This window comes from Balaenoptera ricei, chromosome 2, assembly GCF_028023285.1.
Source record: "Balaenoptera ricei isolate mBalRic1 chromosome 2, mBalRic1.hap2, whole genome shotgun sequence".
Taxonomy (NCBI): domain Eukaryota; kingdom Metazoa; phylum Chordata; class Mammalia; order Artiodactyla; family Balaenopteridae; genus Balaenoptera; species Balaenoptera ricei.
In genome coordinates, this window is record NC_082640.1 from 148,148,034 (window position 1) to 148,174,966 (window position 26,933).

The window sequence follows — 26,933 nt, forward strand, 5'->3', positions numbered from 1 at the left end:
GGTATCTGGAAACTCTCCATACTTTCCACTCAATTTTGCTATGATCCTAATACTGCTCTAAAAATTAAGGTGTATTTCTTTTAAGTCTAGCACACTAAAAAGAAAAAGATACAGAGGAAGCAGAGTAAAAGTGAGTCTTTTAAGCATTTGATTTAAATATCAGTGTTTGGTTACTGAGAGGTGTAATCACAAGGGATGCTTTATTTTCGACATGTCCTTATTGATGCAGCCCCATCCTCAACAGACCACTTTCCTCAGTATTAGAACCCCACTCGTGCCTTCCCCAGTATCAGAACCTAGCCATGTCAAGCTGTTTCCTGCTTGGTCTGCCCATGTGGCCTCAGGAGAAGGCCCTGAAGTGGGGAGGTAGGAAGACCGTGGCTTCCCCAGCGCCCGTTTCACAAGCACCCACAGACTCAGGATCTGATCTGAATGGCCTGTGTGAACTTGCCCTGAATTCCTGCAGGAGGAAGCTGCTGCAGCTAAAGACTAACTTCCACCCGAGACTGGATAATCACTACGGATTAGACAGTCATTGCTCTATTAGGTGTGAGTGATCACTGAGGCCAGTCTAAACCCCGAGGAAGTATCTGGCTGAGAATGGCCTGGACGAATGGAAGTACACGCAGCTCCACTCCCCTTTCCCTACTTACCAGCCTGATAATGACACACAGAAAAGAGACACAGCATATACTCAGGTTTAACAGCAAGAGTGAGCTAAGGCTAATCGTTTTGTGATAAGAGCTGACTAATTTATTTCTTTGAGAAGTTCGAAGTACAGACTTGAAACCTACTGTTCATACACAGAGTCATTATTAAAGCATCCATTTCCCCAACATTGCAATCCCACCTCCAAAACCACAGATTCTTTTCTCCTCAATCTCTCAGGCCTGGTGTCTTTGATATTTCTTCATTCTGCTGCCTGGAATAAAGGTCCTGGTAACAAACAGTGCAGACAAGCAAGGATGCCTTTTAAGAGTACGGTGGACAAGAGTGACCCCTGCTGGACTAATGAGGACAAACTAGCACAGCACAGGACTAACACAGGAAAACAGAAGAAAAATGTTTTAAAGTGGTGCTTTTGGAGGAGGAGAAGAAAATGTTTTGCTTAATAATCTTTTTAAACTTTATTGGATTGAAAAACAAACCTGAAAGACTTCTTCTTTTTTAGGTTTCTAGAAACGAACTTGGTTGAGTGTTTGCCACTTCTACAGCACGTTGATACTTACGTTAAGTGATTTTTTAAGAGCTCCGACTCTTCGGCACGGGTTCTAAAAGCAGCTTAATAGCGGAACTGTTTCTTTTCTGTCTAATTCCCTGCCAGGACTCCAGGTTGTTTGTGCACAGGCAGGAGTGGATCTACTTCGTGATCAGGAGTAATTCTGATAAACCTGAAAGCATACGGTGGACTTCAAGACTGAGCTTTCAGAACCGCTTGGGGAAAGGGATGTTTGAGATAGGTCAGCAGGGTCAGAAACATTCAAATAAAACTTGACATGTTTTGCCAAACTTTTTCCTTTGGCCACAATGTAATTTGGATATTTTCAGAATCCTTAGATCCTTAATTTGGAGGGTGAGCGCTTTTTTAAAAAGAGAGTAGGTTTCCTTATATATAAAACATATATCCTGATGTACTAAAGTATGCTCTTCTTTGCAATATCCTCTGTACACACTCTGTTTTAGGGGCATGGAGAAGACAGAGCTTGGTGTTTCCGTTCACTGCCTCTCATGTCAAAATGCCTAATCATGGGAATTCCCTGGTGGTCCAGTGGTTAGGACTCTGTGCTTTCACTGCTGAGGGTGCGAGTTCAGTCCCTGGTGGGGAAACTAAGATCCCTCAAGTTGCATGACTCGGCCAAAAAGAAAAAAATGCCTAAGCACATCGGCATTATGTGACTCTGCCACTTTTTTGACTCTGCCACTCCTCAGTTAGGCAACTTAGGGCAAGTTTTCTAAACTTCCTAAGCCTCAGTTTCTTACTCTGTAAAGTGGGGTTGTTTATAGTGCCCACTTCAAGAGGTTATTGGGAGGATTCAGTGAGTCATGCTAAAAACTGTCTGCTAACACCCCAGGATAATCCCAGTTAGCTTTAGATGAAAATGTTTAATCTTAGAGATGAAGATACAGAAAAATCATGATTTAAAAAAAAAAACACAACACACTGAAAGACTGGCAATTGTATATGTCAGTTTTTGAGAGGGAAGTCATTGATGGTAGGTAAGCCTTTAATTTGGGGCAAGAATAAAAATGAGTTGATTTTAGTTTTTTAGTTTCTCTGGCTCTATGAACATCTCCACCAAAGGACAGGGTTAGAAGCCTTCAGGGAATTTTAAACCACTTTTCAGGATGGACTCTGGTCTTCTTGGTGTAGACAGGCTCCCCCGACCCATCATCCATGCAACATCTGTTCCTCCTTCACTAGTTCTGTACCTGCCAGGTGTTGGAAGAGATGCTGATAACAAAGGTCCATCGTCTGCCTGTGAGAAGGGCGAGATCTGTAGGGGGAAGGCGAGAAAGTTTCTGAGTTCTTCAGGATCCTGAGATTTGTACCGTTCCTTCCTCACTACAGTCCAACACACTCTCAAAAGGGCTTGTCGAGATCTTTGGCAACCATTCTCCCGCACTGACCAGGATTAGAGTTAGAGTTGAAGACACAGAACAGAGTAAAATCAATTCCTTTCAAGCCAGTTTAGCCAACTGGTTTAACCAAACCAATTTTTCAGCATTGTCCTTCAACCTCTTGGTAGGATTAAGGGAGCATCTTTCCCTTCAGTAATTGGATTGTGGACCTCACAAACACCCAGCAGGAAAGAGGTTAATTGAAAGGGTTTGGGTTGTTATTTATATGCCACGTAAATACCCAACTGGTCCTGGCCTTTGCAGTTGGCCATATCTCAGCAGGGATGACAGGATGAACTTGACACTTGCTGGATTGTCGGGAGAGGTCTTGGGATTTGGGAATATAGACTTTTGAAGTTTGCCATCCACGTCAATCTATTCCGTAGGCCAAATCTTCATAATCACACCTATCCTCCTTATGAGGGTTTGATTGTGAATCAGGCAATTTTTGCCTTTTCTCCCCAAAGGAGAGATCATTATCTTAAAAAAAAAAAAGATTGTCTTATAAGAGGCAAGTTCAAATACAGATGAAAATAATACTACTTCTTAGCATTTCCACCCCATCTTTCATCTACAGAGCTCAAAGTACTTGGTAAACATTAATTAATTCTCAAAACACCCTTGTGAGGTAAGTAAGGGTATTATCTTTATAATAATATATAAATACTGGCTGGTTCATGAAAGCAGCCACTTTAAAGGGACAATTCTGCAGGATCAATTTCAAAAACAACCTTCTTACCTGGTGTAGACTTAATACTTTTGGGTAACACATTTGGGAGTGCCAAATTTACTAATGATACGATATCCTAGAGGGTGCATATCCATCCTTTCAAAGTGATTTCTTTAGTGGATTTCGACAGTCTTATCTATTTTGAGGAGTTTTTTCATGCTAAAAAAATACTAATTGTGGCTAATTCAGTCTAAATTATGTCAGTCTCTACACATGAAAGAATCCCAAACTGTCCTAGTACATAAAGTTTAATGGTGAGAAATTGAGATCCTATTTCAAATGCATGTGGCTTTAAAGGGGGTGTGATAATTTCTGGGTTTTGTAATGTTTTCTGTCATCATCTTAAATTTTGAACACATCGCAAACCATAGTTCCAAGACTCATCAAAATGGATAGCAGCCAGGTTTTCTAGATGAGAGACACTGACAGCTGGTAAAAGCTGACCAAGAATGAATTAAATGAATGAAATGGGCTCCCTGCCTCCAATTTCCTCTCTTCAGGTGGGTCACACTGAATGCTTCACACCAAAAGGTGGTCCATTTTTCTCCTGTATCCCTTCTGTCTTCTGTCTCCCTCAGCAACAGCTACAGCATAGCATCCTTTCCCGTTTGCTAACCTGGGTCTGACCGGCTGTTCATCAGAGTTGATTTCAGGGTGCATCACCCTCAATGAAGCTCACCCTACGTCACCACGTTCCATCGTGAGCGTCATCTCCATTTACGCTCAGTCTTCCTGATGACAACCGTCATCTCTGTGAAGTCTGACTGGCGTTTTGATCCTGGAAAGTCAATTCTTTAGTCTACTAGAAATTCTACTTTTTCTGTGTCTTTAAACTCACTCTCCATCAGGAAGTACGTTGCGTCCAGGAAGCACTCGGTAAACGTTGTCAGGATCTACTTTGTTCCATTGACGTGGAAAAACATCCCCGGACTCTTGACTGAAACCTTTGTTTATAGTCTTGGTTAGGTAAATCCTCTACATGAAAATTTTACATATGTTGCTCCGAATTTTCTGCTTATTGATCCTAATTAGTGAATTGTTCTGCTCAACCTTGTAAGAAACTGTAGGTACCACTTAACTGTGCAATATTGATCCACGAAGTCTATCTGCTTGCCTCTGTCAATGGCTTTACTTAGCAGCCTCAAGAGAGAAAACCTGGTTTTGGTCTCATAACTTTGTTTGAGCTGACGGTCTCCAATCTCCAAAGTGGGATAAACCAGATTCCTTTACTGTGTTTATTTTGGCCCACCATGTCTCTTTATGGAGAAAATGGTCCAAATAAAGTGCTTCCTCTGTGTATTTTGACAGGAAACACTACTAATATGCTTTCCTTTTGTTGTGTGCCTTGCTCTTTTCTCCCAGTGTTGTTTAAATATTTTCAGTACAATGACATATTTATTAATCCACTCCTCTCTGCATGGGGCATGAAACGATTGGTTCCTCTGTAAAGCCCTCTTAGAAAAGGTGGTTTCTCCAGTGAGAGTTAATAATATTACCACTATTCATGTAAAAAACACTGAGACAATCTCTTAAAAATGGAACACATTTATCTAAAACAGCTGGTAAAGAAAGCACACAGGCCCAGCCAGAGGCAGTGAGGCCAGAGGTCAGGGTTAACACCGATCTCGGTGGAACTTTGAAGCTGACATTTTACAGATTATATGTGTCTCAGTGCACAGTGGGCATGGCATATAAATTGGACTTAGAGGCCCCTATTTGTTCTCTGCATTTTTATGAGCCCACAGAGCTCTTCTTTGAAGCAGAATACATCGAAAATAAAAACTCATTTTAATGTTGTGGAACTATTTACAATAAATCACATTTACATCCTGGCTTTTCTTAAGTATAAGATCTCTCTCTTTCACACACACACCACACACACACACACACACACACACACACACACACACACTCACGGGGTCTCTTTTCCAACCTGGGTAGCATATTTTTTATCTTTACAGTATTGTAAGCCCAGCTTCCCTCTTTCTCCTTGCTTTGACTGAGGAGTCAGATCAGAGATGCAGCTATATTTGGTACCACAAGGATTACTATTGTTAAGTCATATGAGGTGATTCAGCTCCAGTGAGCTACTTTTTACCCCCAGGAAAATCCCCTGATACCATAAAATGCTGGCTATAGCATGGCCCTTCAGCACTAGAAGAAAGCATCTGATTTCAAAGAGATTGAGTTCCACTCTGGAACTAATTATATCGTTCGTTTTATGGATTTTTTAAGTTGCTAGGTGTTTTGACTGGAGAAGGCTGGCGACCCAGAGAGAAACATGCACTGGCAGAGTCTGCCATGGGCACTTTAGCCACCTAATTAATTTTCAATAAAAGCTCACAATAGTTAATTTGCTCTAGACCCAATGTAAATCAAACGGAGACAAATAGGTTAAAATTAGAAATGCGTGATGGGAACCATGTTTATGGTCAAAATTACCTTTCACCCTGGAAATAACACAGATTGACAGGGAAAGAAAATGAGACCACACAGACTTTTGTTCAGATTGATTCTTAAGTGAATTAAAGATTTTATTAAGAGAAAACCAGAATCCCCCCCTCAGCACCCCCCCCAAAAAAAGATCTGAGATCTACAGAAAAAACGTTGCTTTAAGAAAAAGCATAGTTTAGAAAAATGTTACCCTAAAAAAAAAATCACAGAATGAAGACACTGTTTCCATTATACCAAGTTGCCTGGTGCCCTCTCACTTTCTCCCAGGCTTAACATAGTGTGGGTATAATAGTAAAAATACTATAAAGTTATTAAGTTCCCAGGTCTAAATTGCCAGACTTGCCTACCCAGTGCTATTCCTTTAGCTCCTACTTTTCAAAACACTGCTTTCTAACATCAAACAACCATTTTTACTTTTATGAGAACATAGACATAGATTTCTTATGATTTTATAATGATACTTCAGGCCTCCAATTAAAATACCTAGACAATATAGATATCTTTGGCTCAGTCCATTGGACAAATATTATTATTAAGCTTCTCTCCAGGATTTTATATTTGCAAAATATTCTGTGGGCTTTAATCATTTTAAATTGCCTTAACTTTGCCCATTTTCTCCATGCCTCTCTGTTATTCCTTAGGCAACCATTTCATCTTAACCCACACACTGCTCATGTGATGCAAGGTGAACTAAGCTAATTTTTCTTTAACATATTGGAATGTTAGTTTCAGAGATGGTTAGCTTTTCCCTTGTCCTTTGCTGAACATGGCAATTTAAACCACCTCGGATTCTATTTTTATTCCATGTTTGCCAAGTTCATGAAGTAAATTCCCTCCTTTCCACTCAATCTGGTTTTTCTTCCTGCCCCAAAGGAATGATGTTGTCACTGTAATGTCTTCTAATGCACTATAAATGCCGTGATGAATTGGAGGCAGGCTGGTTTCTTCTGAGCAGGAGTCCATTATCCTGTCACAGTGTTCCTTCCCTGTAACTTAATTTTTATTGTAACAAATGACTAAGTACCAAAAAATGAAACAATGTGATGGGCCAATCTAAAGTGGCCTGACTCTGATGGTAAGTGCAGCAGAGTGACAATTGTTTGCAGCTGCCTTCCAAGGGCTCTCTCCCGGATGACATCCACTATCCAAATTGGAGTTATCAAAAGCGTTTTCTGGATGTTTATGTAAGATCTGCATCCACATTGACTGCCTAACAATACTAATATAAAGTGCTTTGCGAAAGACATAAGATAAGCATTAAGAACAAGCATGTAAGAGACAATCTTAACTGTGTATTAGAATCACCTGGAATTTTGTTCAGCTGTGATGTAGGGCGCCCCCTCCCATCACAGGAGATGCCAATTTAGTTGGCCAAATATGGGGCCGAGGAATATGCATTTTAAACAAGCACCTTTCCTAATTTTGTTGGAGTCATATAGATTGTATTGTGAGAAGCCTTTGCCCAGAACTTCTGGTCAATCAATCTTTTCAATAAATATCCACTGTACACTTGACCCTTATTTTATAATAAGGTGCCATTTTTTTTTCTGATTGGATTTCTAACTAAGGTCGTTCTCTCAGATCAGATTTCCAACTTGAATATGATCTGTTCACACATGGTCCATTTTCCCTTCATTTGTTTTATAGATTGTCACCAACATGTCTAGAATATTAAAATCACCCCTATGTTACTGATGATAAGAGAATATTAATCTGGAATCCATAAATCCCAGGAAATTCAATCAACTTGTTGCGTAAGTGAATAGAGGCTTTTTACGAATTGGAGGTTTCATAGATTTCACCATATTCCCAAATGGGTCTGTGACCCCAAAAGAGGGTAAGGACCACTGTCCTGAAAGTGGACGAACTTAGTAGTATTGGCCTCATTAATATGAAAATTCCACATCAAATAAATGGTTGTAATGTCTAAACAGTACAACTTATTACATGTCTAAATAGTACAACTGATATTAAGATTATAGCTTTATAGGTGATTAACATTTTATAACCAAATAAAGTTTATTTCAAATCTTCTTACATATTCAAATGTTGTGTGACATTTGCAGTTTAATATGTAGTATAATCAGATTGTCCCAGAAGCATTGAAACTTCTTTCCTAAGAAATATTTAGTAACAAATGATAGAACCACTAGGTTTTGCTTCTAGTGGTTTAAATGGTGTCTATTTTAGAGGCAGCAGGAAACTGAACAAGTTTTTGGAAGATGGTGGAATCTCAGCATCAATCCATCTATTAAATATTTATTGAAGACCCATCAAGAAAAATGAAAACTGTCGTATGTTTATTGGAGTCTGAGGCTAGCAGATTTGTGAAATATCCCAGGTTCGTCTAAATACACCCGCACCTGTGATTCTCATGGTGGAATTCTCCAGCCATTAAACTACCAGTTGAAGTGATTTCAGTAAAAATCACAGTTGACTTTATCAATCCATGTAATTTATAAGAACAAAGGGGCTGACTTAAAAAAGAAAGTTTGACCATCACTTAGTTTAAAAGGCTGGATGATAATGGGAGAGTGTTGGGGAAAGAAGCAAAAGAACAGGTTTCTGAATAAAAGCATAAATCCTTAATCCATTGATGGCCACAGAATAATGATAACCATATTGGATAATCATTGTTGGTGGTTACAAAAGAATGGAAGCCATATCAAAGAAATATCAAATATTCTAGCTCTACCTAAACAACTGCTGGTAGTGAGACAAGATGTCCTTAAAAGGATCTCCGAGTATTTCATTTTAATCATAAACCATGAGGTGTTAAAGGGGTTAATGAGGTCTCAAGTCATTGTCAACTAATTATCTTTAAGTTGTTGTCATCACATTCTAATTGTTATGCTTCTGCCAGCTCCACCACTGGGGGTACCCAATCTTAGAGTAATTGGTTAAACACACACACACTTACACATACACACACCACACACACACACATACCTGATGGTTAACCTAGCTGCTGCTTAGTTTGTTAACTTAAACCATTGCTGTCACTAACACACACGTGCATGCATACGTACACACATACTTGCATACAAAAAGCTTTTAGGAACTTTCATCTTTTTAAAAGGGCAGGGGGAAAAATCAATAAAGTGGTAGCCTGGCCAGCAGTAGGGGATGGTTGAAGCAGCATGGGTGGCTGAACTGTATGAGAAACAGATGTAAGCTCTTTGGGGCTAGGGCAGGCCTTTCTCTTTACAACCAACTCAACCAGCCAATGGAAAGCAATTAATGTCCCTACCATCGGTCACCCAGCCCTCCCCCCCAAAGATTATTCAGTCTGTCTGTTGAAGCGAAGAGCAGAAAGGGGCATCCACCCAGCTGGGGAAACTATGATTTAGGCTCACACTTCACTCAAGTACCACGTAGTCTTAAAAATGATTCGTTTCATGGTCTGAATCAGCAGGGAAAAGCTTTCTTGCTGTTCCGTTTTGTACATTCTACCATCAGACAAATCTAAATTCACCTATTGCTCTTTACATTCATCTCTCTCTTTTTAAAATTTGTTTTCCTAGCCTGGGAATCCTTGTGGAGTTGATAAAAGACAGGGACCTGACACAAATGGGTCATTGCCGGTATGGTCACTTAATCGCCTTTCAATGAAGTTAGATGTTACAAACTTAAGGATTTGGAATGATTCAACCACTTTGGAAAAAAATGGCAGTTTCTCAAAAGGGTAAGCAGGTATCTACCCTACAACTCAGCAATTCCACTCCTAAGGATTACCCAAGAGAAATCAAAATAAATGTCTACAAATATAATCATATGGCAATGTTCATAGCAGCACTGCTCATAATACTTCCAAATTGGACACAATCCAGATGCCCATTATCCAGAAAGGATAATCAAATTGTAGCATATTCATACAACAAAATACTACTCAGCAATACAAAGGAATACACGACAATATGGGGAATTTCAAAACGTTAGGTTAATCAAAAGAAGGGGGCTATGAAAGAGTACATACTGTATAAATTCATTTATATGAAGTCCATGAGTAGGCAAAATTAATCTACAATGATAGAAGTCAGAAATCAAAAAGAGGTTGCCGCTGGCAGGCAGGTAATTGATTGGAAAGGGTCACATGGGAACTTTTTTGAGGTGATAGAAATACTCTATATCTTGTTTTAAATGATGGTTATGGTTGTGAATACAATTGACACAATACATTGAACTGAACACCTAAGACCTATACCTGGTATTGTGTGTAAATTATACCTCAAGTTTTTTAAAATTAAAAAGTTAAGGATTTTGGAAATACATATGCTATAACAGGAAAAAAAGAAATGAATGAGGAAATCAGAAAATAGAGGAAATGGGGGGAAATTGATGATGCTGGGGGAAGTGAAACTCATTAAGGATGAGAATGTATGTGGATACATGTAGAAATACCTAGCCAGCTACCTGAAAGTTTCTTGAGTACTTACTATGTACCAAGCACTGTGCTAATCACTTTCTTGAGTACTTACTATGTACCAAGCACTGTGCTAATCACTTTCTTGTATATTATCTATTTATCCTTCCCTTTTTCTTTGACCCTCCAGGGCACAGAATTGGATTAGTCCTATTCCTTGGTTCATTACACATTCTCATCATTAGTCCATGCATGGCTAGTTTCATTTAGTTATCTGGTTAATCTTATTCATAATATGTACTTGTAAGCCCTCCACCCAAGAACTAACTAGAACCTTGACTGTAACCTATTATCTAGCTATATAATCCTATCTCCCATTCTCCCACTTTCCCCCCACTCAAGGTAATCATCATTCTGAACCCTGTGTTTACCATTCTCTTTCTTTCCTTTTTGCATACAATTTTATTAATGCTTGTGAATTCTTACACATCTAGATTTAAATGTTACTTAGCTTTAATTTTATGAAAAAATATGTTCTACATAATCTTTTGGCATTTACTTTTTCACTTGATATTATATTGCTAAGATTCATGTAAATTATGTGTCTCTGTGTCATTTAATCTTTAGTATAGCCCTATGAAATAGGTGTGATAAAGTTGGGGCTCAGAGAAGTAAATTAACATGCCCAAGGGCACACAGCCAGGAAGTGGAAGAAGCAGGATTCAAAGCTGAGGCTCTTAACAAATATGTTACACTGCCTTCTCCATTCTATATTGTCAGCTATTTATAACCATATCTCTATCTCTACCTATACCTTACCCATACCCCCGTCTATACATACATATATAGAGAGAGACATAAATGTCAGCAAGGAGCCCAGGTTATGGAGCATGAAAGAATCAGTCAAGTCTATCTAATAATTTATGGGTCCTTATACTCTGGTAGAGAACATAAAATATAAAAGTTATATATACATATCATCTCAAGAATTTTAGTCCTTTAAAATTCAGAATATACAAGCAGGTAATGCTTTAGGAGAAGTGTCTGAAGCTGTAGTAGCATGTACGCGTGCAGACACGTGCACATGCACTTTCTGGGGTGTGTCTTAGAGCAGCATCCTTATTTTATTTCATTTCATATTCTAAAGGGGCAAATGCACAGACCTTGTTTAAGCAAGTCCTGCTCTGCACCTTATAACTGTATACCAGAGGCCATGGAAACTGGATCACTCTCTCAGGATGTCATTACAGCCAAGCAGAATCTCATTAAAAATCAATTCCTCAGGTCCATAAAGCTAGTTTATTTTATCTTCCTGGAGTGCCTGCTGCTAGCAGTTACACAGTTCCATTGTATGGCAGTCTTGTCTGCGAAGAACACTGCACAAAACGGCCATTTAAAGATTTTCCAATTTTATGTTAAACTTTATAATTTTGCAGTAGTTTAAGTTTACAGGGTTTGCTTCTCAAGTGTAGGGTATCTTGTTACATGTGCTAGAAGTCCATTGCCAGTCCTAGGTCCCACTAATTAAATATTTGCCTTTATAAACTAGGTGCTGTCCGATGTCAATGTGCACACTTAATTGGGTAGCAGGGTTTCCAGAGCTAAGAATGCCTGATTTGGTCAATTTCTGCGACTTCTCACCCATTGCTACTTTCTGACTGTTGAGTTGTACCCATGGCCTCTATGGGTAATTACACAAAAATCAGGTAGGGAATTTGTTCTTTGTCGTGACTTTAATTCAATATCTCTAAACATGCTAGAAATCGATATGTATCGGCCAACTTTTATAAATGGGGAGTTGAAAGCACATAGAGATTTAGTGACCTGTACAGGTCACACCCTGAATGAGCAACAGAGGCGGAAGGAATCAGAGAGGCTGCTCTGGCCCCATCTGGAATCTTTTAACTCTTTTGACCCCCTTCAGCGATTTAGGGGCTGGCGGATTTCAAAGATCAGTGAACTTTTTGGAACAGTGCTTGGCAGTGAAACATAGAGGCTTGGATTCCTTAGATTTTAGCTCTTCCAGGATGCAGGCTTAGTTTGCATTTTATTTTATTATTTTTTTATTTTATAAATTTATTTATTTATTTTTGGCTGCGTTGGGTCTTTGTTGCTGCATGTGGACTTTCTCTAGTTGTGGTGAGCGGGGGCTACTCTTTGTTGCGGTACGCAGGCTTCTCATTGTGGTGGCTTCTCGTTGTGGAGCACGGGCTCTAGGCATGTGGGCTTCAGTATTTGTGGCACGCGGGCTCAATAGTTGTGGTGCACGGGCTTAGTTGCTCCGCAGCATGTGGGATCTTCCCAGACCAGGGCTCAAACCCGTGTCCCCTGCATTAGCAGGCGGCTTCTTAACCACTTCACCACCAGGGAAGTCCCTCAGTTTGCATGTTGTGAGGAGAATAAGGAGGGATGGACAAGTGTGAGTTGGGCTGGGATTAGAGTACAAAGAGGGTTAAGATCACTACAGACACCAAGTGCTCCTTCTCCCTCCACATGTTGGGGACTAAATAAGCATATCATTTAAAAAATGTTAGCAGTTAATATTGGAAGGAAACAAGTCCGAAATAAACCTCAATATAATCTGTTAAAAAATATTCAGTGGAAAGCGACAGGATTCTCCTCTGTTATGAACTCCTGCAATTTTGACAGTTGCATTTCTCTTCATGAAACCATCCCTGGGCACCATTCTCCAAGATGCCTTTTGTGGAGCCCTACGTCTATAAGATGGTAATTGGTGTTTGAACAAAAAAGAGGTACTTGTTCAAATATATTGCATATTTTGGCAAATTTGATCTCATTCCTGGAGATTCATAAGCATATGAGCATGTTAAAGGCTCTGAAAAGTCCTTCAGGGAAGAAAGCTTATTTGAACTTGTCTGACCATGGACTTTCCCCACATCGCAGCAAAACAACTACAAATAGCATCTCATGAAAATAGAAATAAGCTACAGAAGACATTTCAAGGGAATGATTAATCCTTCAACATTAAAACAAAAAATTAGTCTTATGCTCCGTCCACTGTAAAAAATTCCATCTAAATCCCAAGTCACAGAATTCTATCACTGGAAAGGAATCCAGTGGTTTAGTCTAACAGCCTCATTTCACAGAAGAGGAAGCACAAAACATTAAATAACTTATCCAGGTATCATGACAGAAGGTCAACTATACCCAGGATCTTTGCTTCCCAAGCCAGTGGTCGTCTGTGTCACCACCCTGTCACTCAAAGCACTTTAATATTGCCCCCACCTAAAATTATCTGTGAAGAATAATTTTCGTCTGAGCTTGAAAACACAAAACTGAAATGTTGCTACATCAGTGTTCTGTGCTAATGTTTGCCTAGGATGAGAGTAGGTTAGGAGAAGAATATTGAGAACTTGAAAGAAGTGTGCTCCAGGATGGGGGGAGAATTTTAGAGACCACTAATGCTTTTAGAAACATCGCAGATCCAGAAAGCATGCAGTGCCCAATAGACACTGAAGCTGCATAAAGCCAGCAGGTGGGAAAGTTGTCAAACTCGAGGAATTCTGGGAAGCGCAGAAAAGGTGGAGTTCATTGCAAGGAAATGCTAATCACTATTGGGAGAATTACTCACCAGCCTTTGAACCAGTGGCTTGACTCAGCACTGGAACAGAGATGGAGAGCGAAGGCAGATGGAAACGTAACTTCTGAAGGGCCAGAAGAGGAATTGTCTCATAAGAACGTGTAACTAGAAACAGCTTTATACACCTGAGTCATCTATAAACCTGCTATTCCTCATATTTGTGTACATTTTATACTATCGAAAATTGGCATAAGAATCTGCATCTGTGTACACTTAAAAAAATCTGATTCTATGAGCTTTGCTAGGGAGGGAGGTAAGGAGGTGGGGATGGATGGTGGGGAACAAGAAACATTTTTGAAGGAAAAACAAAAACCTGATTCCTTGGTCTGGGTGGTAGAGGGTGGGGTTGAAGTGAGTCTTCAACAAAGCTCAGTCTAAATTGACTGGGAGGCTTTTATTTGGAGCTCTCCCTTGGCAATATTTTATCACAGTATGGTTTCCATTCTTGGCCGAGAAAAAGAACGGAGGTGGAATGGAATTGGCTCCGTCTTAGCTCTGATAAGACAGTCATAATAATGGAAGACATCTTTTCCCCATAACTTTGAAAAACATGAAAGCAGATATTGGCTCTGAGTATGTCTGATGGTCTAACTTTATTTCCTGTCAACAGAAATATCTCTGATTTATGTTTGGTCATCAAGTTCACACACTCACATACAACTTGTATTGGGAGAGCACAGAGAGATGTAATATACAGAGCCGTGATGTATGCCTGTCCAGCAAAGCTTCCTGGTCCAAAGGAGACCTCAGGGACTGAGAAAGACACTTCAGTATTCTCACTCTTCTGACACTATATCCCCCTGTGCGTCCTTCCAGTGAGTTATATTACATGGGCTTCAGATGAGCTACATGTCGGCTTTGATCTCTGAGCCCCTCACCTACACTCTTTGTGATCCAGAAGGTTGGTTGGCCTGTATCCAATAATTGCGGTGGGATGCTGAAGGCTGAGGGGAGGATCCATGCTGGTATCTGGCACATTGTTTTATTCTTCTAATATCTGGATGCATCAGAGGAGTGAGAGGATTTTTTAAAAATTCCATTTCCTTTTCAAAACTGATCGATGGTCCAGGCAGTGGAAATTGAGTGACTATGCCTTTTCAGTTAATGCCTTCTTATGTCATCTGGTTTTGAATTCAGAAGTATTCTTTCCACTGCCCTGTTATTATGCCATATAATTCATTGAATTTAAGATGCCATCAATCATAACATGTCCCATTATTTTATGTACCACTACAAAAAAAAAATACTGCCAATTAAAGGAGGACCTAATAGTTCCTTATGTTTAAATTTTGTATTTTATCCTTTTTCAAGGGGTTCTTTTATACTTATTTGGATAGTTTTATTATGTGTCCCACTTGTGCAGACATAAAAAGGAAAATATATGTTAAATAAATTGGCTAAAAGTTTCTCCTAAAATTTCTTCATATCCAGAGTCCAACTCTTCTAAATCCCTCTAGAGACAGATTCTTCAATGTCTATACACAATGCAGTGTTTTGCCCCAAAATATGATGACAGTGCAACACAATAACTACATCATGACTGTGGCCTGGCTGACAGTGAATCTAAGTGACAGCAACTGTTAGAAGCCATGGATAGTGAGAAGCCAGGAAATTGAGACACATCCTGATTTTAGAGATGTTAAAACATGGGGGGGGGGGGGGAGGTATATCTTAGAATGGAAGAAGTATGGTACATTTCAGTCTCAAAGCGTGGTACAAGATTCATGTATACAAAATTTAGAAATATTTTACAAAACTTTCTCTTTTTATTTCTGAGGTTCAACATCAACCTCAGAAAGGAATGCAAAGTTTAAAATTATCCACCGTCTCAGTGTAAGCAGTTCACGGGATCCTAAGTAAGCATACTTATTTTACTTCTAGAGATACTCTATAGGCTTTCTTTTTTAAAAAAAGTGACCACGGAGACGGTTTACCTGTCAGTCTATGAAGACTGTGAGGCAACTTCGTATAGTTCCTGGGAAAGGTTCTTGCCAATATTTATTAGCCTCTCATTGTAAAAAACCTAATTTGTAATTTCAAATAAATAACAATAAAAATTTCAAATGAAAACCGATATTTTCATGCCTATTTGGCAAAGTTATTTGGTGAAAAGAAGAATAGTAGCGGTCTTTTTCATTTTGGTGCCTAAGTTACAACAAAGTAGATTACATATACTTTTCCAACAATAGCGTGAAGAAACTTTTACATAGCTCTAAAATAAACACAATATTTTTAGCAGGAAAAAAACCTTAAATTGGTAGTAACCACTAGAATTATATTGGAAGGAAATATTCTGTTATTTGAATACAAATTAAAAATAAACACTCCAGTTTCTTTTTTGATAGATTAATTGGAACGTATTAAAACTCACAGAATTATTAGGCAACTTATAAGCATCATATTTTATTTACTCTCAGGAACCTTAATTTTGGAAACTAGTATTCCACATGAGCATTACACAATCACATAAAAGATTTTTTTCCTTCCCACCTGCGTTAGGCCCAGAGGTAGTTAAATGCTGGTGATTCTGTCTCCGTCCAGCGGAGGGCAGTAGCGCACATCTTTAGACAAGGGATTCCCGTTTCAGGTTGGACGAGCCTCAGCCTGAGAAACCGTACACCGCGTTCCGTGTCTCTTGAGCCAGCCTCCGGTGACAGTCCTTGGCAAGGTCAGCAAGGCCACGACGAGTTTTCTTCAGGGGGCCAGGTGGCAGCCTTGAAGGCTCCTCTTCCCAGTTCTGTGGGATGTACTCCCTCAGCCCAGGGGTGTGTGATGCAGGAAAAATGCAAGGCCCCGTGACATGCAAAGGATCTGGGACCCAGCCTCACCGCTTGGCTGCTTGAGTTCACCTTTGGCAACAAATTGGAGGGAATGTGGTTAAAATGCGACTCCTTCCCTTCCCAAGATATCGGCACTTAGATTGCATTTCTTCCTGTTTTCTGCTCTGATGCAGGACAATGAAGAGGAAACGTGGAGGCTTTGGTCCTGTAGGACCATCTTGCAATCTAAAAATTGCCTCCCTGTACCATCCCCGCTTAGAGCTTTGCTTCCTTCATGCTGTATTTGGACAAACTAGGATTGTCCAAGCCACCAGAATTCCCAGGGGACTGACTAGGGGGCATGCTCTGTGCCTTTGAATTCAATTAGAATGGAGTGCTTTGGGCAGTAGTGAATCTAATGACATTTTTATCATTCAACTTAAAGAAAATGTTAAATTAAAAAATTTTCCAAGTTCCTTACCGAGGTAACGAATGCTTTAGAATGACTTCTAATCGTTTGCATTGCGTGAGTCTGTAGACACACCGGAAACAGCACAGAAAGGAGTGGACTCTAAGGGCCTCGTGGAGGTGTAGCATGAGAACCCTCCTTAGCCTTTTGCGAGGACAGGGTGCATTCCCTGGGCTATTACTCTTTCTAATACTATACTATATGCCCAGTTTAAGGGATGAGAGCAAAATGGACACCTGTGTATCCACCTCCCAGTTTAAGAAATAGAATGTTACCAGTACCTTTGGAGCCCGTTTGCCCGTCCCTGCTTCTTTCCATCCGCCGTCCCTGCTTCTTTCCATCCGCCTCCTCTTTTCTCAGAAGCAACCACTCTCCTAAATTGTAATCACTTCTGGGCTTTTCTTCATGCTATGATTCCTTCTCTATTCTGTGCCATTTGTCCAGTTGTCTTCCCTGGACCAAAATCACCCTGTTGTCTAAATTACTGAAGCTTTGGAGTAAGACTTCATTTCTGGTAGGTCAAGCGAGATTCCCCTTCCACCTCCTCACTCCCACAACCCCTGTTCCTTTTCTTCAGGGGTGTCTTGTCTATGTTTGTTCCTTCATGAGATTACTCTTAATATTCATAGAGGATGAGAAGCTGAGTGCCTTAGTGTGGATCCACAGTCTGACAAGCTGGTTTGAATCCTGGCTCTTCATTACTATCTGTGCTGCCTTAGGCTAGTTACTTTACCTCTCTCAGCTTCAGCTTCCTCATCTGTGACATGCACATCATAGTAGCACCAATTGCACAGGATTGTTGTGAGGATTACAATGGGGTAACATAGATAAGGCGCTGAGAACATTGCCTGGAAGGCGACACTAATAGCTGAGAGCTTCTGCAGTCACATTTGACCTCCTGGCTGTCTCTTGCCAACCATGTCACCTTGGACCAGTTTCTTTATCTTTCCAAACCTCTGTTTCTGCATATGCACATGGGGATAATATTAGGGTTGTTATAAAAGTTAAAGGAGAAAACCAAGGAAATTACATAGCATGTTGTCTGGTAAATGCTTAACAATTTCATTTCAGCATTTTAACTAGATTTAATTTTAAAAGTGAATTGGGCCTTAGTGCTAAAAACTGTCTCTACACTCACTTCTGGGTATCTACAAAAACACTTGCTTGGGAATCCAAAACATTCGCCTGGGCGAAGGATAATGATAGTAAAGAGAAGTTTGCAAAACCACCTCTTGCTTTCTTGCAACTTTTCCTTGTTTTCATCTTTCTGAGGTGCAGCATTCTCAGAAGGAAAAACTGTTCCTGATTCAAAGCCAAACTTTCCTTCCTAGGCCTTCTCTGTTTCCACAGCCTGCTTTGCCGGCTTAGGGCTGACCAGGCAAAGCTGTTTCTTAACTTGTTTTCCAGAATCAGAGGAAAGTTTAACATAACAAAACTTTATAGCTCCTGCTTGGTAACATATATTACTTTAGAAAAATAAAAATACCTTTCCCTTATCATGCATTATTCTTTTACATGTACAATTTTCCTGACGTATTGAAGTAATATTCCACAGTTTGCTGTGACTTGGAGGTTTATGGCCCTTCTGTGGCAGATCAGACTAAACATAATTCATTCATAGCTACTTAGTGCTCTGGGAAATAAACCCCTGAACTTAAATAACTATGGTGTGACCTCTGTAAAATATTATTTATGGTTTTAAAACTACTATTATGTAGATATCAAGATATGCCAAATGTTATAAACCAAACACCAGCTGGCAAATGGGACAACTAGTATTCCATTTATTTTTGCTTTTCTTTCTGGATATTTCTCTGGAAAATGCTATTTTCACTTAAATGGATTCTGGGGTGATTATCTGGCAGAGGAAAGCAATGCTCATTTACATTTTATTATAGAATACTACAGTAAGTAAAAAAATTCCCTATAAAAAGCACCACAAAAATATAAACATTCCATTAACTTACTGCAGTTTAATAGGAAAGACACTGATTACCTTTGAGTATAAAGTTACTGTCCCCACTATCAGTGAACTAGTGTAACCCATCTGTTATTCATTTCTGCAAATTAGTTTATGGAGGAAAACCCCACTGCACATTTAAGTTACCCAAATGGGAACCCTAAGTTTAGTCTTTTCATGCTGTTAAAAATATGTGTGCATTCACAACACTCCTTATTGTAAGATTTTCAAAAGAGTAGGGTGTCATCTCCACACCTCCTTGGTTTCCTCAATGATTTCCTGTGCATTCGACTATATTGTAAGAAATAAGCCGTTCAGTGGTAGTAAAGTCATGGAATCGTCGGTTTCCTAATAATCATTCAACAAATGTTTGAGGACCCACCACATGCTGGTCACTCAGCTTGGCACTGGCAATAATAAAGATAAATGAGAAAAAAGAAATCCTCAGTGTTCAAAGAACTAACAGTTTGAATATGGAGGTAGATAACCAAATAAGAAATTTCCAGGCAGCGCATCAAGTGCTGTGAGAGAGGAATAAGCACAAAGGGAAGACGAGGCTGAGGACAGAGTGGAGGAGGCAAGGAGGGCTTGTGGAAGACTTCACAGAGGACGGAGACTCAAACACTGAGCATGGTCTTGAGGATGACTGGGGACATTCCGGTGGTCAGGTGGACGTGCAAGACCAGCACGGGCAAAGACACAAAGGGATGCTGGGTTCAGGCCTCTTCAAATCATTCAATACAGCTGAAATTTGGTGGAGCCTTGGAGAAAGAAAGGATGAAGATTCAGTGCGAGGCCAACCATGAAGGTCTTGAAGGCCCTGCTGAGGAATTTAGACTTCCTCCTGTAGGCTGTGTGTAGATATGAGAGAGTTGAAGTTGAGGGTCACGTGATGAGGTTGGGTTTTGGCTGGCTCCTCGTGGCTGGGATGTGGAAAATAAACTGGAGACCAATTAGCTGGCTCCTCCGACTTCCAGACGGAAAATAACAAAGTCCTGGGCCAGGGCAGTGACAAAGAGAGACCTGATTGAAAGTGCATTTGGGATCTGGAAGCAACAAGATCTGATAACCAGTTGGATGTGGGAAGAAACAGAGGGAGGAGTCAAGGAGGTAGTTCGGGTTTGGGGCTTGGATGCTTGAGTGGGACAGATGAGTCATTTTCAGCACCTGGGACTATTCTTGGAAGAATGGGTTTGGAGGAAAGGTCAATGGGTTTCATGCTGACCACGTGGAGCTTATGTTATTTGTAGGACATTTAAGTGTGTCCCAGAGGCAACTGGATGTGTGAGTTTGGAGAGAAGTTAGGGTTGGAGATAGAGATTATGCCAGTTATATATATGATGGTCAATGTTTTTAAAGATTCACGAAAGTGAATAAATGAGCTAATTTGCCTCCTAATGGTATGAAAGATACCATCATTCAGTTATTTGCAAATTATCTTGATGTAACAAGGTAAGTCTTCACCCCTAAAGCCCTGTAGGTAAAAACAAAAAGGGAAGGGTAAAAAGTGTTTTCCATTCTGTCATTTGCTATGAATAGGAAGTGATGCAGCTCTCATTTTGGATTCTTTAACAAAAATGGGATATGTCTTTTACTTATTAAAATCATAAAAAGACTTAATCAAGTCTTCCTTTGAGAATACTCAATTGATTGAAATCATTGAAATGATATCACTGCCTCATCCAGAGGTTGTGCTTTTGTTGTAGAAGACTGCCTACTTTTGTAGAGTTCCAAACAAAACTGAGCAAAATAGAAGGGAGTCTATTTCTCCCTTGTTAGTCTTGATGACTTTCTAAAAGCTCATGCATTTTGATGGCTAAGATTAATGAGACCACATAGTGTTAAGCACCTTGGACTTTCAGAACAAAGGCCTTTTAGAAGAACAAAGTATCATTATTAATGACACATCACTTACAGTTTTCATCAGTAATGTAAGGTTTCAGCCACTTTAATGGGAATTTAGTTAAGAGCTCCAATGTGGAGAGCAAGGCTATTAGAGGAGGTTCTTGACAGTAATACCTTTTGCTTCTAAGGAAAAAGACAAATCATACTGAAATTGATCAAAATGACAAGCTGAGAGGTTCAGAAGGAGGTGAGCTACCATCCACTTACTAAATTTCTCAAAGGCTTTATCATCAATGAGTCCGCTGGTGAGCTCTGCCCGCTGCAGTGGGCTCCCTTTGTGGCCAAGTCTCCCCCTTCTGGACAACTTGCTGGCCCAGAAAAATGCCTCACGCTCCAAACATCACCTTTCTTTTTTATTTCCCCTCTCCTCTCCCTCCACACTCCCAGTCTGTGTTGGGTTTCACTGCCTCAGGATCTTCCTTTGTCCTATGGTGAGCTGCTCAGTCAAGTGCATGAATAAAGGAATGCCACCTTGCTGTGGTGAACTAATTTACACCATTACCACTAAAGGTGAGAATCATAATGCCAGGTGGCAAACCAGTGGGGAAGTATTTTTCCCTGAATACATGTTGTTAGTCTTATCAGAGAAATCATGGGGGATGGTGGTATACATAGAGTCAACAGTGTTTGCAATTTTTGCAAATTCTTTACACAAGATACTACTCTCATATAAGATCTCTCCCAGACCTTAATGTGTTTCAGTCAGATTCACTAAGACTCTCTTAATGACACTTTATAAATGACTCTGCTTTTGTTGGAGGGAAATTAGGAGAAATTCTCCTGGGGGAAAAAAACTGAAGTTAAAAGAACTGTAATTTTGTCGTCGAAATCAGTCAGCTATGTTTTATCTGTAGGAAAAAAAAAAAAAAAACCAACTAGAATGCAAAGAAATGCCCGATAAAAATAAAGGAAGAGGGAATTTACTATTATTACGAAACTGATGACTTATACCCAGGGGCATATAAGAAATTGATTACACTGCAGCTCTACCAATAACTCTTTGAGATCTTAGTCAAGATTGTTGAGATCCCCAGTGACAGGAAGAGAGCCACAGACACCGTAAGGCAGAAGGGGTTGTGGTTATATAGTGTGAAGTGATATTTGTTATTAAAGAAAATCTCAGACTATTATTCTGTCTCTGATTTGTAACAACTCTAACTCTGTGAATTGTTTAGTTGATTTGATTCTGGAGATTCTTGGAAAGACCTTCTTGTTATATTATTCTGTTTTGGGAGTTCCTGCCAACCACATTAATTAGTTTCTCTTTTGTTTGTGGTTTACAAGGTAGATCAAAGCACATTTCCAGTCCAATTGTTGAGGTTCACTCTTTTCTGTCTCATTCCAGATGACACAGCTCTAGCTAGGAAGCATTTACTGGACAACATGAGAATTCAAGTCCAGCTAGAATGCTGAGATACCAAACAAAATGCTACAGCGCAGGAGAATGTTTTGTTTTTAAAGTTTCTGAGGCATTGTAGTCCAAGATACCCAACAAATAACTGCAATTTAGAATTTGAGTAAAATGCAGAAATGGAGAAGTAAGATTACTGCAATCACATTCTTTAGTAACTTTTAGTACTAAATATTATTAAAAATTGACCACAGGACTTCCCTGGTGGCGCAGTGGTTGAGAATCCGCCTGCCAATGCAGGGGACACGGGTTCGACCCCTGGTCCGGGAAGATCCCACATGCCACGGAGCAACTAAGCCCGTGCACCACAACTACTGAGCCTGAGCTCTAGAGCCCGCGAGCCACAACTACTGAAGCCTGTGCTCCTAGAGCCTGTGCTCCACAAGAGAAGCCGCCGCAATTAGAAGCCTGCGCACCCCAACAAAGAGTAGCCTCCGCTCACTGCAACTAGAGAGAGCCCACGCACGGCAACAAAGACCCAACGCGGGCAAAAATAAATAAATAAAATAAAATAAATTTTTTAAAAAATTGACCAAATTTTACCAAATTCAAACAATAGTTGAAGATCATCTGATTTGTACTACACGTTGATGTTGATATAAGCTCAAATTCTGCATTGGGAAGTTAACACTGAAAGATTGAGTTCACTGTGAGCTTTATTATGAAAGATGATTTTCTTTCTGCATTATAAATCTGCTAATAACAAAGGAGCAAAGTGGTTGCTAGTTGGTACCTTTTTTTAACGTTTGTGCCTTTAAGATCATAGTTCAAAAGAATTAAGCAAATGCGATAACAAAGGCAACACAAACATAACCTTTATTCTCTTTCAGAAACCCAGAGAATCAATAGGGCTTGGAACCATATTCATTGATTTAATCAGAATACCTTAAATTTTGTAGTCTCATTTAAAATGTTATAGCAATACAATGATTATTGTAAGAGTGATGGCAATATACATGGTTGTTCTCAACTAAGTAGTAAAAAAATGTAGTAAATTCTCTTATCCATCATAAAGAAGGGCTGCTCGATCAAACATTCATAATAAATAAAAATTACTCTCTATCTATCTGATCATATATTCATAGCCTAAAATCACAATACACAATCTGACGGTAAAATTGTGTTACATTCAGGAGTTGGGAAGCCAGCACACTGGGATTATAAAACATTTTTTGGTTTATGTAAATACTGAGACAGAATCTCTAAAATCACAACTGTTCCAGAAGATCTGAGACACATGTCAATGAACATGCACGCTGTCTATCGGCTATTAGTTTTCAAAGGACTAGAAGAGTAAAATAAAATTAATGTAAATTATTCAATACAATTCAATATTGCTTTGACTACTTAAAAAAATACCTCAAGGTATTGCACTGCCTTATACGCATGAGCAAAAATGGTAGTAACTGGAAAGTAGCCATAATTGAGAACAGGCACTGAGAATTCTGACAGAACACCAAATAACTGCTTTTGGCAAATAAACTGGTTAAGATGATCTCACTTTTTTAAAGTTCTTTTGCCATAAAAGGGGTTTTTAAAATTCTATTTTCTTAGAATAATTTTATATATATTAGAATGATTTTAGAGTAGTCAGAGTTTAACATTATCTCAAAGGTTCAAATAATTCTTAAGATTCTAGTTGACATAAGACTATATTCCTTAGCATTCATTTAAACATATTACTAAAAACAAACATGGTTCATCTGAGAACATAGATTAAAATTTTTTTTTTCTTAAACCCAAGGGAAAAGGTATGAACGTAGCCCTTTCTCTCTAAGCATAAAAAGTCATTTAGATGACAAAGAGGACTGAGTCCAGAGTCAGGAGACACAGATATGACTTTAGGGAAATCACTTTCCCTCTAAGATCCCCTCCGGCTATCTGATTCTAAGGTTAAAACATTCCCTCTGAACTATACAAACTGACCTGGCATTTTCAAGTTTCTACACGGTTCCTGGCCACCCCCCCCCCCCCCAAAAAAAACCTTTTAATTTCTTACACTCAAATATCAAATGAATTGATACAAACCCTGCTCTGCAAATCTGTATGCCAGCTTGTTGTTTTCACTTATTCTGTACATTGTAGAGCGCTTCCTATGTTCAAGAAGGAGTGCTAGACCAAACTTGCAACATTATGCTTGTCACTGCCCCTGGGAACAAAGGACCCCCTGGAAAACTGGATGCAGTGATTGCGTCAGGCCCAGCTTCAGACACCTGAGGAAATAGGGAAACAGGCAGTTATCCTACTTGCTCCCTGGTTCAGGGCACTGATTCCCAAACTTGAGGGAATACAGGAGGAATCTCCAGATGGGTTTGTTAAAACCGCAGCTTCCAGGGTCTCACCGCAGCCTTATTGTGTCAGAATTTCTGGGGATGGGGCCTCCTAATCTACCTACATTTTTAATCAGTATGTTCTCCCCCACCCCTCCATGCCTCTGCTGGTTATTTGTGGGCTTCCCTCTCTACACTCCCACCCCCCCAAAAAGAAAAAAGAAAACCACTGTACTGTAGCGGTTAAAGCTTTAGAGTCAGCGTCAGGAGGCAATGAGCAGCTGCTAGATCTGGAATGAGTTATTTAACATCTCTTCACCAGATGGGGGTTGAATGAGAGGAGTTTAGCCGTCCCTTCCTCTCTCAAAGAACCTCACATGTCAACTGGTGAAGGAGATGGGGAAAATGTGCAGGGATGTCTCACTCTAGCAGTTCAAACACCCCAGAAGAGTCTGGAAGCCCCCGATCGGGTGTAATTCCTCTCTCTCTCTCTGGTCCCCTCATCCACAACTGGAGGCAAAGTGAGGCGAAGTTGGAACTGGGTGACAGTCGGGAGGGAGGAACCAAAAGAAGCTTGCAAGAGCGTTCTGGCAAGAAGCAGAAAGGGTACTCTGAAAGCAGGAATTACTCGTCGTCCTCGTCTTCGTCGTTCTGGTCCTGGTAGCGAATGTAGACGACCAGCATGACAAAGCCCATGAGGATGCAGAGGGAGCCGACCACCAAGTAGGCGATGCCCAGGAACGGATTCTTGCCGCCCATCCACGAGATGCTGCTGAAGGTGATGAGCTTGTGGCCGCCGAAGGCGCGCACCGGGTAGTTGTAGGTGATGTTGACGCGGTAGGTGCCCCGCGGCAGCCCGGCCGAGTAGTTGCCCTGGCGGATGCGCGCGTACAGCTTGCGGAACGTGGGCAGCGCCGCCGTGCGCATCCACACCACGAAGTCCTGGTTGATGAAGCCGGTGTTGTTCGGGTCTGGGCTGAGCTCGTAGACCGGCCGGTGCCAGCTGGGCGGGGGCGCGGTGCCCTGGAAGGCCAACGCCAGGCTGCCGTTCACCAGCGGCGGGTTGCGGAACTTGACGTGGTAGTCGGTCCACCAGGCGATGCCGGTGCGGTCGAGCGGCACCTCGACGTAGGGCCCGCCGGGCAGGCGCTGGTGCCACAGCGAGAAGGAGTCGTTGAAGAGGCTGTTGGCGATGGCGCCGCAGGGCGCGATGGGCAGGCCGGCCGCGCTGTACTGGTAGGGGTAGCACTCGTTGACCGGGTGGCGCAGCGCGCTCTGAAGCCCGCTCAGCTGCGCGTCGTCGCGGGACACGCCGTAGCGCCGGTTGTTCTGGTAGAAGTTGGTCAGCTCGTAGTAGAGGAACACGGGGCCCTGGAAGAACTCGGGCAGCGAGAAGTACCAGGCGCACGAGCAGCGGGGCGGCGGCGCGCGGCCCTGGCCGATGGCGGCGCACACCGAGCAGTTGCCGGTGCCCAGGTCGCCGGTGTAGTCGTACTCGAGCTCCTTGATGCCGTTGGAGGAGTAGTAGAGGCCCAGGCCCAGGCCGATGAAGGCCAGGCCGGCGCAGAAGAAGAGCGGCAGCGCGATGCTGGCTGACAGCAGCGGCTGCCAGGCGGGGAGGCGCTGCTGAGTGAACGCGGTGTTGTCGGGCTGGTGGGCGCCCCGGGCGGTGGCGCTCCAGGTCATGGCGGCCGCGCGGACCCACGGAGGGGCGCTCGGATGGGGCCGGCCGGGGGCGCCTCCCCCTCTTCGCTGGGCGAACCCGCGGCGGGTTTCCACCGGCTCAGGTGAGTTCTGGCCCCGGTCCCGCCTCCGGCCCCCGCACAGGTGAGTCTTAGTTACAGGTTCTCCGGGCAGTGACCGGACCCTTCAGTTCCGCCTCGGCCCAGGTGATCGGCCAGCACCGCCCCTGCGGGTAATCGAGAGCCGCGCCCCGCCTCTTCGGAGGTGAGCGGGCGGGCGTTCCTCCCCTCACCTGGCGGGCCCAGAGCTCGCTTTTCCTCTCTATCCGGGTGGGTCCGGACTCCAGCTCCTCCTCCCCGAGGTGAGTGGCGGCCCCAGGCTGCCTCTGAGTGGCTCATACCTTGCTCAGGTACTTCCTTCCCTTCCGCCTTCCAAGTGACTAGAGTGCCTGGGCCAGTCTTGCCCGAAATCGTAGGAGCTGCAGCCTCCAGCACAAAGTTCCACTGAGGGATTGCACCGTGCGTCCTGGAGCCTTGAAGATTTCAGGTAATTAATCCTCTTTTATCTGAAAGTGGGAAAAAAAAGTGTCTCTGGACCCTGTTGTCTTTGTAGGTTAACTTAGGGGCCCCCTTTCAGTCAAGTTGCAGCCACAAATTGTAATGCCCAAAAGACTGCACTATGGTAAATCGGTTTGGAATGCCGTGCCTGC

General features: G+C 41.5%; 1 protein-coding gene across 1 annotated transcript; it reads right to left on the bottom strand.

Moving 5' to 3' along the window:
- Positions 1-23,063: 23,063 nt before the first annotated feature.
- Positions 23,064-26,557, bottom strand: TMEM30B (transmembrane protein 30B). The gene is made up of 2 exons (XM_059914357.1): positions 25,170-26,557; positions 23,064-24,484 (listed from the first exon to the last, which is right to left on the bottom strand). Exons 1-2 carry the CDS (start codon positions 26,225-26,227, stop codon positions 24,412-24,414), a joined length of 1,131 nt encoding a protein of 376 aa, XP_059770340.1. The 5' UTR covers positions 26,228-26,557; the 3' UTR covers positions 23,064-24,411.
- Between the last annotated feature and the right edge of the window lie 376 nt (positions 26,558-26,933).

Excerpts from the sequence above, each read along its gene's own strand:
- TMEM30B (XM_059914357.1), bottom strand. The coding sequence starts at position 26,227 with ATGACCTGGAGCGCCACCGCCCGGGGCGCCCACCAGCCCGACAACACC. Across the intron at positions 24,485-25,169 it reads GACGAAGACGAGGACGACGA|GTGTCTGAAGCTGGGCCTGA; the intron begins GTAATTCCTGCT and ends CTATTTCCTCAG.